The sequence below is a fragment of the Malurus melanocephalus genome, unplaced genomic scaffold (assembly GCF_030028575.1).
Source record: "Malurus melanocephalus ecotype Western Australia unplaced genomic scaffold, MMel_1.1 scaffold_38, whole genome shotgun sequence".
NCBI classification, from domain to species: domain Eukaryota; kingdom Metazoa; phylum Chordata; class Aves; order Passeriformes; family Maluridae; genus Malurus; species Malurus melanocephalus.
The window spans coordinates 67868-82582 of record NW_026623270.1 but is presented as its reverse complement, the minus strand read 5'-3'; the positions used below and the strand labels follow the sequence as shown (position 1 = coordinate 82582).

At 36.2% G+C, this 14715-nt stretch overlaps 1 protein-coding gene across 1 annotated transcript in view; it reads right to left on the bottom strand.

Moving 5' to 3' along the window:
• The window catches only part of LAMA2 (laminin subunit alpha 2), a gene marked incomplete at its 5' end in the record, with an annotated part of 156271 nt that overhangs the window by 77501 nt on the left and 64055 nt on the right, over positions 1-14715 (bottom strand). The window contains 4 exons of the mRNA XM_057364457.1: positions 4007-4105; positions 4611-4753; positions 13008-13201; positions 14059-14145. Coding sequence (XP_057220440.1) covers positions 4007-4105; positions 4611-4753; positions 13008-13201; positions 14059-14145 — 523 coding nt within the window. The remainder of the gene's footprint in view (positions 1-4006; positions 4106-4610; positions 4754-13007; positions 13202-14058; positions 14146-14715) is intronic.

Here is a 14715-nt window from a genome sequence, read left to right as displayed (position 1 = left end):
ATTGGGGTGCTCAGTAAAATCTTAGCTTTGTGTTACTAACTGTTTTATAATTGTATTGAATCACAGCAGAAGCAGGAAGACAGACATCTGCTGCAGGCCTGAAAAACATGCCGAGGAAAGAAATCATCTTAGTACRTTCCACTTAGCTCTTGAGGTCCCTGTGTACAAAATGGACCCTTTTTTATAAGGAAGAAGCTGAACATTTCAAGACACAAAGCTTGTTGATCTGTACTGTAAAGCAAAAAAAGAAAAAAAACACAAACCAATCAAATAAAATCCTAGCTTTTTTCTTTAGGGATTACATTCCCAAAAAGTATCTCCAAATATGGCATTATGAACTTCCCAGTCTCTGTGAAATGGCTAAAAGGTCAATAATTTAAAATGAGCTTAGGTTTTCCCTGACTTAAATTGAGCAAATTGTTTCTCATTTACCAAAAAACCCCACCCTTTYCAGTAACAGTCAAAGAGAAATAGTAGCACTTAAATGCATTTATTTTTGCCTGATTAGATTCTAGGTGGAAGCCCTTGAGATACTTTAGGACAGATGGGTTTCTGAAATGAAATTCCTGGCATTATCATACCACATACAGTTTTGGGCTACTTCAGAGTAGTTACACCGAAAGTAATTTACACTGAAAGTAATTTATATGAAAATGGTTCAGGTAAATAGAATCATACAGGAAGAATTAAGAACCCATACAGGCTGGGGGGAGTTTGTTCTATTCCATTCCTCTATCAGTAGAACATRTCTTTTCACACTTTATACAGCTTTAATCATATTATTGATTACTTCCCCTGAGATTTAAAAACGCTTTTTATCTGGCTGGATATAGTAAAATATTGTTACAGTGAGCTGTAAGAGGCAACTGGGATGGAAAAAAGGCAAAAATTACAAACGGTCTTGATGGACCACTGCTCTAACCCTGCTTGGCGTTTCTGATGTCATTTAATTCTTCATGTAATTGAGAATACCTTATTATTTATTGTCAAACCCTCCACAAGCAGGCTTTAATTATTTGAGTTTTATTTGCTTGGAATATTCACATTTAGTTTTATTATATTCTGTAATATTTCTAAGTCCTCTGCTACAAATGGTGTTCTATAACGACATGTACCTTTCTTAGTTTTGATTACTTTTTCCACATTCATGCTAATTCAAGTTGACCACTTTAACCTCTCTATTTATGACYGAATAGCACGTGCTACATTTTTGTGAAAATTAATCTGTCACTGAACAATTTTCATTTCCTTTCAGTGACAGTTCTCTTTAGTACTTAAATCCCATTCAGGTCCACTGAAGGCTTTCTGCATTTTAACAGAATCTGCTTTGCTGAAAAATAGGCTTTTGCTTCATTATGTGGTCAAGCTTTAACTCTGTAAACCAAATCAAATGGCAAACATCCTTCATACTGTAGSTGGCCATTTCATGACTAATTAAATGTTTTCATTTGTTAATAAGGTCCTACTAATTTTCTACATATTCAATTTACTACAGGTCACCATTTCTATATGGTCAGTTTTCAGCATATTCTAAGATTTTCAACATGCCCAACAAACTCTTCCTGTGGGAACAATAAGGGTCAGGTAGACTGCACAGAGAGCAAGGGTTTGGAATGAATCTTCARGAAGTCTGGACACAAATAAGACTTTTTGGCATAAAGGAGAAATCCAGTAAAGAAAGTATGTAAGATCAGTGAACATGCTCATACTTAGTGATGGAGGTTCCATGGAAGGCCTTGTCCCAGTCTCGAGTAGACAATTTAAACTATAAACTACTAACAACTATGCACACACATTTTTGTTTGGTTTTGTTTTTGTTTCTATGTTTATTTAGTCTGAGGACTTAAATAAGCCTTAAGGAACTCCTCTAGATACTGTCTAGAGGGTGTCCTACAGGAATTTCTCCAGCTAGTGAGCTTCAGACCACAGAAGGATGTGTAAACACAGATGTCACTGCCTAGATGGAAGTTCTTCGCTCTCCCTCCAAATGATTCCAGCTATTGCAAACTAAGTGGCCTCTGCTACTATTTCCAGAAATGTTCAAGTTTGACAAATTCAGTACTCTAGGAGAAAGGTAAATGTTTTCAGTCAAGATGAGTGATTCTGATCCCTGTCTTTCTTGAAGGCTCTGAAGGTACCTCTAATTAGAAGGGAAGTGGGGGTTTTGATGAAATGCAGTGAACTGAGAGGAATAGAAGATCTCAGGCCTTCCTCTGATTCTAAGTGTGGGAATGTGCATGCAAATATGTGAAAGTTATTAATGTAAGGAAGACATRAGGATGTTTTACATAGCAAAGTAATTGAAGCACAGAATAATGTGAAGAAAGGGAAAGGAGTGCTGCACTGAATCAAGAGATCATTGGCTGAAAAGAGACCACAGGGAAGCAAAATCCCCAAAGGTTTTGTAGTGATTAAATAAATCACTAAATAAAAATCTTCTACACTTTATCTTAAAATGGTTAGWATTTTTTTTTTCACAGAAATAGACTCCTCACCAATCCTCACCAGCCTTTTTTTTCATCAGTAATGGTTACACTTTGAAAATATAGTGAGCCTGCAAATCAGATACAGGGAAAAACTTTGGTATCTGCGCTAGTACTATGCACTCTAAATGCCAGCCATTATGTAGTARTCACCTGCATCTTCTTTTGGAAATGACATGAACACTGTATCAGGACTTATGCTTCTTTTTGGAACATTATTCTTATTTACAAACACAGAAAGAGAAWGGTAGGACCTGTCACCTGCTGCCAGTCCCCAAATTAAAAGAAAGCCCAYCCCAAACAACTCTGTAAGGACAACTGGAAATCATAAGGCCACTTGGACATCACAACGATGAAAAACTGCAGAAAAAGAGTGGTGATAATGTGGCCACTACAATAACTCCCCTTAGATTACACTTTCGATATGTTTTTCCTTCCAAGARTAGTCTACAGAAGGTCAGAATTTGCATTATTTTAGGTCATCTCCATGGGGGCAATTGGAAAAGGATACTAAAAAGAGCAATATTAGAAGTTGAAAAAACTTGTCTTAGCCTAAGATTGACAAATCTTAATAGAAGAAATATAATCTCCCCTGCTTGTAGAGCTGACATGTGTTAAAATTCCAGCTAGACTTTAAACTACCACAGTTGCTTTTTGCAGAAAAATAAAAGATCAAGCAGAAGTGGAAAAGCAAGCTTTCCCACAATCAGGCTATGTACAGATACATGCTTGTGTRTGTACACGCATATGGGTTCCTACATATGCAAACACAGATGCTTTCGTACCCACTACCCATTTCAAAATTGAATAAAATCCACACAAAGAAAACAGTTTCTCTGAGAATTTTAGTTCTCTAAGCCATGTACAATTCAGAGACATGATGCAAAAACTGCATGGAGTTTATGTGATTTTCTGAGGTACATATGGATGAGTACAACACTCCACAACTTTCTTATCTGGTTCTTTCTACTCACAAGCATGACTTCTGGTAGTACTTCACATCAATGTAGTTTGGACAGCTTTAGTTATACTGAGGCTGGTTTATTTCCTATTTTTGGCGCCACTAGGTGGCACAATTTATATTATTTTCTTAGACATTGTCTTTACTGACCAAAATGAGGTCAGTATCGAAGTAAAACTTTTGTAWTAAAAAGAGTACATAGCACATTTATTGGAATCCAGAAGACTTTAACTATCCTCATAAATGAAGTCTAGAATACATATATTGAACTAAACTCACACACCTCTTTAGTGTCAACTTTTCCAGATAAGCTCATTCTTGGGTGATCTCTACGGACATGAAAAAGCTTTCTTACCTTATTAGGAAGTATTGCAGAAAATATATGTCAATAAATTGGYCCACAGAAAGAGACTGTTAGAGGAGTTGCTGCCATTTCAAACACTGAGATTGAGAAGCATCTTACAATTCATCTATTCATTCATGTTTAATTCATACTCAGAAGATTTCTGTCATTATGCAGCCTTAACCAAACCCATAGACCTCAATGTGATCACAGACATACCCTTGTCAGTAGCTCATCCATTTCTGTCACCAGGGTATCCAGATTTTCTCGTGCTAGCTGAAGAAATCTCTCTGGTGCTCGCTGAGGTGAAAGCAAATGCTGTTGGGAAAGAGATGGGAGAGTGAAAAATYGGTATGTAATGGATGTCGGTGCTTCCAAATATTGAAGAGAAGAAGCATCAGACATTTCATTATAATATGCAATCCCTTTTGTCACTGACTCTTGTCACACTCATCCAACAGACTTTTTTCAGGAATCTTGACAACTTTACATAACTTGTAAGTATGGTAGGGAACATACAGTATATAAAATACATAACCACTTTATAGACCATCAGCATGAAAACCATTTTATTTGTATGCAACATTGCTTTTCTACRCCTGAAGTATAACTCCTTGCACATRTGTTCAGAAATTACTGCTGCAAGGTTTAGTTATCAAAGTAAGCAAAGATTAAGAACTGTAATACTTATTTATCAACCAAAGCAAGCCTGAAATAATTAAATATTGCATTTTCCTTCTTCCCTGGACCTACTCAGAGCTGTATGTTTGAACAGATTCAAGTACAGCTCTGTTATTTAGGTATATGAATACTGCCAACATACCTTTAATTCCTGTGTTGTGTTCTCAAAGCCTTGTAACATTTTATAAGGAGCAGGCAGTGGACCACTGAGGTTCACACTCAGGATCATCTGGTTTAGCCGATCCAGGTCATTGAGAAGGAGTCCTGTGCATTCATCATCACAAGCTGCGGGAAGAACAACAAAGCTCATTTCTTCTTGCTAAACATTTGAGACATATGTTTGATTCAGAAATTGTATGGCACACATACCTGTGGGAGGTAACACTGGTTTCCTCATATATTACCTAACATATATTACCTTGAAAGTGTAGTGTGAGAGAAAATGGAAGCAACAACAAGGGAATAGGAAAGTTGCGATTGCTTAGGACTTAGCAATTGGGACAGTTTAATATAAAAGACAAAGATCAAAATTGATAGGCTTACCTCACAAAAAGAGGAAATAATCAATGCTGTTGATTATGGACTACCCAATATAAAATATCAAATTGGACAGGCAATTTGGATCAAGTTTGAGAAAAGCGGAGGGGCAATTTGGAAAATCTAATGAGTGCTGTAAGAAACACACTATAATTATGGACTTGAATGCAAAAAAAAAAAATCTAAAGAAATCTCCATATAACAGCATGGTCAAGCATACTAAACCTGTAATGCAGACAGTTGAATGCAGCCAGGTAAAAATACTTACAGTTTTCTTAAAAAAATGCTTTTCCCTACCATATTTCAGTAACCAGCTTTTAAGCTTTTCATGTATGCTTCTTTCCTTACAAATATCCTTCAGGATGAAAAATATTGTTGTGTGCTGCACATATCAAAAGGAGTTTGCATTTTTCTCCCCTTTGCTTTCGATTAACTATCACAAGAAATTCTCATCTTGCATCATTTATGCAGCAGACAGGAGAATTCTTTATCCTTTAGAACTGAGTTGTGGGAATACCTTTCAGTTTCCCTGCATAAAGACTCTACACAGGACTGGCAAATCCAAACATCTCAGGAGATGAAGCAAACTGTGAAACAATGAATTCACTAGTGATGTTAAGAGACATGGAGAGTTGTACCTAAAGTTTTACAAGTATGTAATTATTCATTTCAGCAACGCTAGGCAATTTAATAGCTAAAAAACCTCCCACTAAGCAAAGTGTACATTTTTGTAGAAAAGGGGAAGTAGTTTTCAAAAGAGAATTACTTCTTTTTTCCCCAAAATCTATTCTTCATGTAGATTAAATCTTTTCTGCTCATTAAAGTTTTTACAGTTACCTAAATATGTTTTTTATTTTGCTGACTGTTCAATATAGCAAAGACAAAGAGTAGAGTCAAATACAGAGGAGAAAAAAAGAAAACCATTTCAATACACCATGAAACTCAAGTGATGATTGAAAAGGAGACAAGGTAGATGCTGGATTAGTGTAGTAAGAAGTGGGTGCAGAAAGCTAGATACTACTGTTRTTTTAAGATTCTTTTTGCATTTTCATTGCTTCCATTTGCAGACTTCTTCCTCCTATTTCACAGCATTTTGTTACATAAACCGAACTGCACTGGAATTGCAGTCAATAACTGTGGGCATGATAGATGCTGATTTATKCTTCTACATCAAGTTTAACCTTCCCCCCAACTTATTACCATCCCAGTTCTTGCCATCTGTGTGCTCGCCTTTAGCAGTCTGAGAAAATTAAAGAAAAAGTAAGTTTTACAGCAAACTATGTTTCATGTAACAAACACCTGTTCTGTAGCTGATCAAGATGATAAGGAGACCTGATAAGCATTTTGCAGGATGAAAATAAGTGACCTTGGGCCTGAAAAGAGTTGCCCTTCATAGTTTGGTTTTTGATGTGTTTGTTTTTTCTGATATATTACTTCACTTATGAAATAAGTGAAATCTATTCACCTTCAAGATTTTCCTGGTGGTTGGTAATAAATTTCTAAAAAATTTTTACGTGTTAAAGATAAATTCAATTCACATGAATAGGAAAAAAATGAACTGCCCATGAAGAGATGAAGTATTCCCAATGAGTAAGCAATTGATAAGTGAGAATTCCGTACAAATTAATACTTCTTGCACAATAATCAGGTTGAAAAGAGGAACTGCATCAAATGAGACCACAGCTGAGTAGATGAGACAGGACTAAGCTACTCCAGCATGCAGTCTGTAACATACTGTAGCTATGGGAAATATTTCAAGAGCRTGATTATATTTTGCAATACAATACTTCTGTGTCTATCTATAAAGCTGTCAGGATAAATTTGTGTYTAATATTAACAAATGCAGCACTAAATTCAGATCATTACAGAAGTGCAAGCATGTAAGAGGCAAATCATGCAATCAATATTACAATAGTTCAACAAGCAATTAATGCAAATTACTGTATTTTCCATTTTCATCACACTTTTCCATGCACACTAAGTCTCTGAGGATTCTGACTTACCTCTTGTGAGATGTCCAAAGTATGCATGCCAAAAGAAATTCTTTTAAGTTTACAGACCTCTAAACATTTATTCCATCTTACAAAGAGAGATAATGTACAATAAAAGAAATATGTCTGAGTCACAATGTGTTCCTCCAACTGAGTGATTATCTGACACAATTTTGCTTTAATACATTCATTTCTGTGAAGATTTGGAGGACTGTGTTATGACTAGGTAATTTTTGGTCCAAAGGCAGCCATGCATCTCTGATACAAGGAGGTATCCCATGATAATCAGTGACTCTTCATTCTCAGCTTCCTGTCAATTCACAATAAAGCCCTGAAGTACTTCTACCTCATTGATCTGTTGGCTATTACATAATTTTTCCCATTTTGGCACTAGTCTCACACCAAATAACAAAATAGCCTTCCTATGCCCTCCAAAACAAAACCCCAGTAGAGGGCTGAAAGCTTTAGCTTCCTTGCCACTGCTGCTGTTTCAGCTTACAAAATCAATGAGTCTCCAAAATCTGGGCAAATTCACATCCAGATCAGGGTCTAAAACACCTAATCAGGTTTATTTCTGATTTCTACTATCTAGAAATCCTCATCTGCTGGTTCAAATACATACCAGTAGCAGCTGAGTTTAAAGACTGCTTGAGTTGGGTGAAAGAGAGGAGTTTGGGTCTAAACTAAGCAGGAGCTCATGTATCATAACAAGGAAGAACAAGTGATAGCTTATCAGCTTCTAGGCCAAGCAGAGATGTCCTAACTGAGCCCATGCAGCCTGAGAAGCAGTTGTCCAACAAGGAAGCAAATTTAATCCTTACAGCTGAGACACAAGGACACACAACCAAACTCAGAATGCTGCAGAAGCTCATTCAAGGCTTCATAGATGTGGTGTTACACATGGGATCTTCCAGCTCACTCTGTAAAAGTTTGCAATGAGAAACTCCCAGCTCCTGCTGAATTAAACATTGTGTAGGATCTGGGAGAGGCTTTGTTCCACAGATTCTACAAGATCTGTCTCTGACAGAGACAGCATCTCTGCCTAATTCTGAATTTGGAAGGGCTGAGATCGTGGAGCTACTCACTCTTTTAAAGGGAAAACACTGATTCTGCCATGACTAGTGGCTGGGAGCTCCCTTGTTTTTCTTGGTCTAGGACTGATTGTCAGCTGGGAAAAAACCCTCTCATTGCAAGCATCACTCTCAAGTGCCCAAGACCTGGTATCAAAAGAATCTCATTATATAATTTTCTTATAATTCTATAATTTTCTTCTTCTACCAATATTTATATTCATAAAGATGAAAATTTGTTGGCTGCAGCAAGGCTAAGGGTCCTTTTTTTTGCCCCCACAGGACTGAGTGAAGAAAACACTCCTAACAATGAAATATCTGCTTGATSTCCTTGTGTCATGGTTGGTTCCTGTTCAGTCACATCAACTGCTTTACATTTAGGCTTTTGCTYGACCCCAAGCAACATTTGTGACAGGAGCATACATTCAAGGAAAAGTTTTGTAGTTTGTGTTAAAACAAAGCTCATAATATTGAGGACTTTTTTTTGAAGTCTCCATGTGGTTATGCCAGATACCCTGAAATCATTCAGAAGGTGAGATCTGACTTGCCATATAATATATAGAGCCAGACAACAATAAAGCCTTGAAGTTCTCACCAGGATCGTTTTGTTCCGTAAATACGGCACAGTAGTGAGCACAGTCATTGTTCCAATAACATTGCAATCTAAGTTTCCTCATTTTATGTACTACAAACTCTGCAACTGAAGTGGAACGTCACAAGGCGTAACAAAAAACACACAAGAGGATTACTAGTTCTAAGAAAATGCACATTTGCCACAGGCTTGGTTCAAAATCTGAGAGAAGATTCAGGAGAACTTTTGTCATACTTGACAGTATACAAAGATGCTGGCAGCATTATTACAATTAATTTGCAATCATCACACTGTTTTTTAAATTGGCTACTGACCTTTTCAAAARAGAAGAGAAAGTGAATTTACAAAATTTATAAGAAAGTATTCATCAACAGAGTGTTATGAATATCTGTAAAAGACAACCCGGATGGTTACTTTAGCTGGGGAAAAAATCCAGCYACTAGCCATACTAATAAAAAAGAAATAGAATTTTTATGATGTGTAGTAGACAATACTCTCATATTATTTATTTTTTTAAAAATCTACTTTTTKGATATAACTTTTCATTCCCTGATGGTATCCTAGACAAAAAAAAAAAAACATTGTTCTGTTCTAAGAATATAATGGGGATGGGATTATGCCTGTGCCATGCACCCGTAATAATCTTATCATTGTTATTTAGCATTAAGTGAAATCTTCCCCTTTGAACAGCAGCTTTAAAAATATATATATTCCCTTTCTATTTTACCTGTAGCTCACTAAAATATAACTGTTATAACACAGCACTGAAAAGTGACATGCACTAAGCAACTAAAAATGACACATTATAAAAAAAAAAACCAGTAAGAACCTGGTAAAACAGATTTTCAACTACATCAGAAATAGATCAATTTAGTGAACATGCATGCTTCTTTGCTTCTCCCCCCAACCTTTTCACTGAAAATGGGCTATGTGAAAATCAAAATGTTATATTTAAGRAAGAATGCATATTTTGGCTAAAATACCTCTCTAATCTGATTTAAATATACWCTGTTTGGTTTTTCAGGTCATACTCTGTGGTGACCTTTTACAGAATTTGCAAAAAAAATCATTATTCTCAAAGTTATTCTTTGTTAAACATTCAAAATAAAATTTCTCTTTCTTAAACATTAACTATAYCATACTAACAGGAGAGCTTAAACACACTATGTCTTATACTATTTTAAAATACACTTTTTCAAACATGGGTGACTGTATTTTCTGTATTTGCTTGTATTTTCTTTAAGTTAGACCACTTTACCACCCATCTAGGGRTTCTTCACAATTCTGACAGGTACAATGCAATTGCAGTAGTTGAAAAGGAACTGCAAATGAGCAAAAGTAGGTACATGCATTCAGCTCATTTTAGGTATTCCATGCAAGCAGGATTCTGCTCTTGACGCTAGTTTTCTGTACATTGAGAGTATCGCTGTTTTTAAAGGTTTTGTTACAACTGAAGTTTGCCAGAAGAGAATTTACTGAGTATATTGAAGTTGGTTGATACATGAAAGTAAAAATACATTGTATACAGAACCAAATTCTCAGCTGCATGAAACTCAGATTGGAACAGTATTCTGAGCRTAAGGAAGGAAAGCTCCAAAGTTGCCCCAAAGTGGGGCAAGAACCTTGTTTCTAATGGTTCTTTGACAGGACAAGGAATATCAAAGCACATGAGGGGCTGCAGCAATGAATCCCTACCAAGAGCTGCATTCYGAAGCTTTGACACACTAGACAATGTAAACCATGGCCAAATTCCCACCAAATCTATGCTTGCCACACGCCCTTTGCCAAAGCCCTGTGTCCACCACAGGTGGGCAGGTGYTTGATCTGGTTTATTTTCTACCATGTCAGGGGTATTGCACTGCATTACCTAAGGCAGATTTGGAGTAATAGCATTTTGAGGAACTTTTAAACAAGAGGAAGATCATATAGTAAGAGCTAAAAGGCATATAAAGTGTCTACTGAAATATTTAACTGCAATTTTTGCAATTTATGACTCAGTTGTTATTGATACGGTATCAACAGTAAAACACTATTTCCTGTGATAGGGGAGATTTAAAGAACCTCTCTTCTGTTCCTATAGGTGGTTCTAATTTTTATGACTAAAGAAAATAAGTCTTATTTGATCCCTCACTTGTAGTGGTCAAATTAAACGTGCATATGCACACATGAAGGGCTCTTTTAATAGTGGAAACTGATTACCTAGTTAGAAGAAAAATGTCACTAAAGATAGCGCAGATATATTTCAACACCTGCATTCAAATAAGTTGCAGTTAAATCAGAGATAATAGCAAATAACATCTTTCAAAGCAAAAAGGTGGAAAATTTCATTTGCCTGCAAACAGCTTTTTCCATTCACAGAGAGGATTTTTAACCTCATTATCCACACAATGAAATAGCCTGATTAACAAATTGGAAAACCATTATAAATGATAACTCGCACTTAGGCTGTTTTGTACAATGAAACTCTGTCATCCTGGATACCCAAAAGAATTTTCAGAATACTGATAAGGTAAAAGACTAATAAAAAACATAGTAAGTCATGCTTGAGATTGCAAAAATGGGGTAATACTGGCAATAACGTAAGAGCTATTCAGGATACTGAAAAACGAAGTCATTTTCATTTAGATGCCACTCTGGAAAACACAGTTCTTATTTGAAAATTTTGTAGCTGCAGCACTTACGGACTTAACTCACAATTACAATTCTCCTTGACACATAGGCCACTAAATGGAACTCAAAATGTAGTTATTTCAGCAAAAGGACTACTGACTCTATTTGCAATCACTTTGCTGTTGTTCAAAATAGCGCTTCAGATACTAAGTTCAGAATTAAGTCCTAAACTACATCCCATTAGGACATTAGAAGTTTATCTTCCTTAAGTACACTAAGCTTTTAATCAATGCATCAATGCCATATTGTTAATAATAAAGAAGTAGAAGCAGGTATGTCTACATTCCCAGTAACCTATAATCTCTACCTGGGATTCAGGACTAATGTAAAAGCACTGATTTCAACAGACTTCGAAGCTTAGTTCTGCTAAGTCCGGGTGACTGACTGAGAGCTGCTCACAACTATTAAGATGAGTGAAAAAATATTCTTTCCCATGTAGTTCCTCACCCTATGTGCCTAATATCTTCCTCTTTAACCACTCAAAGAAGCCATGCATTCCATTCTTGACTTATATGATATCTTCATTTTAAACACTTCCTATTTTATTTTTTCGATTTGCTTTTAAAATGTTAGCAATTTGTTTTTACTTTACCATTTGATTCTCACACTAGAGACCTGTATGCCTCTGGGTATTGAAGTACAAAAGAAATGAATTCTTTAGAGAAGCAAATGAAAAAAAAAAGTAGATGGTACCTACTTTTCTGGATGTTACATGTTTCTCACATAGACACTCCAATCTCTATGAAAAAGCTCCAGTTAAAGTTAAAACATTTAAACCAGTTCACTGTGCCTTGCCAATAAATTCAAATATGCACACATTATTAAATATTATATGCTGTGGATTTACTGGAATTCTACTAATATTCTACTTTAAATTTAACAACCATGGCATTGATGGGGAAAAGAAAATCACAATAAAGTTARTCTATTCACATCTGGAGGAGATGGAAAAGAGGAAGATGCCTTCCTTCAGTCAGGGCTGACCAWGTGCTCTAGAAAGACTTTGCTACTTTTTTTTTTTTGTAAGATATAAGCATACAGCATTACGTGATATGAGATTGTGGCTCAAAACAAGCACTATCCAATTTCATGAAAAAAGATTCCAAACAAAAATACAAGATAATCACTTTGTACATGTCAAAATTGAGGGTAGGACAAAGATACTAGTACTRTAAACACAAAAGGGTGATTTAAGTTATTAGTTTTCTATTTTAAACAAAATAGGTTATTTGCTGGATATGATGTATTGTCATTGCTTATGTCTTTTAAATTCCAGTAGATGGTTCTTGAATCAACATGATCAAGTAACCCTTAGTAAAGATTTTGTGTGTGCCTCATAGTATGCAATTACTGGTTAAACATTTAGGACAACAGTTAAAAAGTTCACTAAGACCGAATATTGTCACAATAGCAGCGACAACATTTAGCAAAACTACAGACTCCAAAAAGTCAAAAAGAAATCCTTTGAAGTTTTGTTGTCAATTTTCAGTGATAAATTATTGATTAAAAATTGTTCAGAGTTTTCTTACCATTTCAAGGCTTGTGAAAATAACTGGACCAGATGCCAAAGTAGTAAGAAACCTGGCAATTATTTTCAAAGAAACCCACACCACTCACTGTTACACAAGAAGGTTTGACAAACAATCAAAAGTTATCCACAATTCCGTTAGTATACGTACAGATGCATTTCATGCCATCCCGTGCATGCCGATGTTCACAGCCAGCACACTTCCACCCCGTGAATCCAGGCTTGCAGGTGCACTGTCCAGTGACAGGGTCACAGGGGACAGGCAGGGAACCATAKGGATCACACTCACATGGCTGGCAGGACCCTCCTGGGATCTGTGGGTTTCCCGTGTAGCCAGAAGAACATCTAGACATTGCAAAAACAAAACAGGATTTGTACAGCTGAGATGTAGTGCACAAAGAATACTTGGGAGTATTATAAATGTCATTTATATGAATATTCATGAACCATTTAAAAAAAAAAAAACAACTTTTTTTCTTCATGACCAAGAGAGAAATACTGCAACTGTCCAACAAACTGACTTCTAAATCAGGACACAGAACAGTCTGGATGGAGGGAGTATGTGAAAGTGATTCCACTTCCTTAACACCTTTCAGTTAAACTTGTATTATACCACAACAAAAAAAWTCCACCATCATTGTTTGGCCTATAGACCTAGCCACCTGTGTTTTGTGTCAGACATGAAAGATCCTGGTGGATATTTTCCAATTTTGATTATCTTAATCCCTCAGTGTTGTGATGGATGGGACAAGAGAGGCTGTTTAGGTTATTAACTCACAATTCAGCATTAAAATGTTTGTATRTAACTGTCTTTCACAGCCAATGCCCATGAGAACACAACTAAAACAAAGGGTACAAATGACATCAAGATACACTATTAGCATGGCAGCTAATTTTAGATAAATTAGGATTTTTCCATTTAACTTCTGAGCCCTGGAGGAAAATACGCCCTCACGCATCAGAAAGTAAGACTAGGACAAAAACTGTGATATAAATTWCATCGATTATAAATGTACAGTGTTGTATGTAAAAACTGTTTATGTTGSCTGAATTTTAACTGCATATAAAAAAGAAATAAATTATCCAAAGGCATGTATTTAAACAGTAGTAAGTACACACTTGTAATGTGGGAAAACATTCATCTCCTTCATGCTTTTTCCTCATTTCATTGTCCCTCTTTCTGTTCTTTCTATTCACCCTACCTTTCACAGTACTGGCCTTCATATCCAGGTGGGCARGCAGTACACCGGTAATCACCAGGTCCTTCAGCAACACAAGTAGGGCTAAAACTAAAACAAAAGCAAATAAAGAATGTTTTTTTTCTACTCTGTTGCATCACTTCAATCAGCAGTACAGAAGGGCCCAAGAAGTTCYGCTCTTAATGTAAATGGCATTTACATGAAATGGCAAGGGAGAGGTCCCTCCTTTCTATAACAATTTTTGCAAATGCCTTGCYGTGATACCTGCAGTTTGGACAAAGGCTCTAAGGGCTGTATCCAAAGGGATGGAGTGACCAATGYCCATGCTGTAGCCTGTGTGATTGAMTGGTGCTGTCATTCACAGTGGAAAAGAAAAGGAAGCACTGGGTAGCATGTGAAACAAAAGATTTAGAAACCAAGCTAATGAACATCCAACCTTTCCAGATCAATTTAATTTTATTTTGAATTAAAGGAGATAAGCCACRAAGAGTTTACTCAAGTTAAGACATAAAGAGGGGGAAAGGAACCCAAGTCATAGCTCTGCAGAATCTTCCAAAAAGRCAGCATCAGATGATCTCAATGATGTATCGAAGAAAAAGCACCAGTCTATGGAGAAAAAATCCCTAAAACCTGCCTCCTTCATGATCAGGGAGAGGTGTT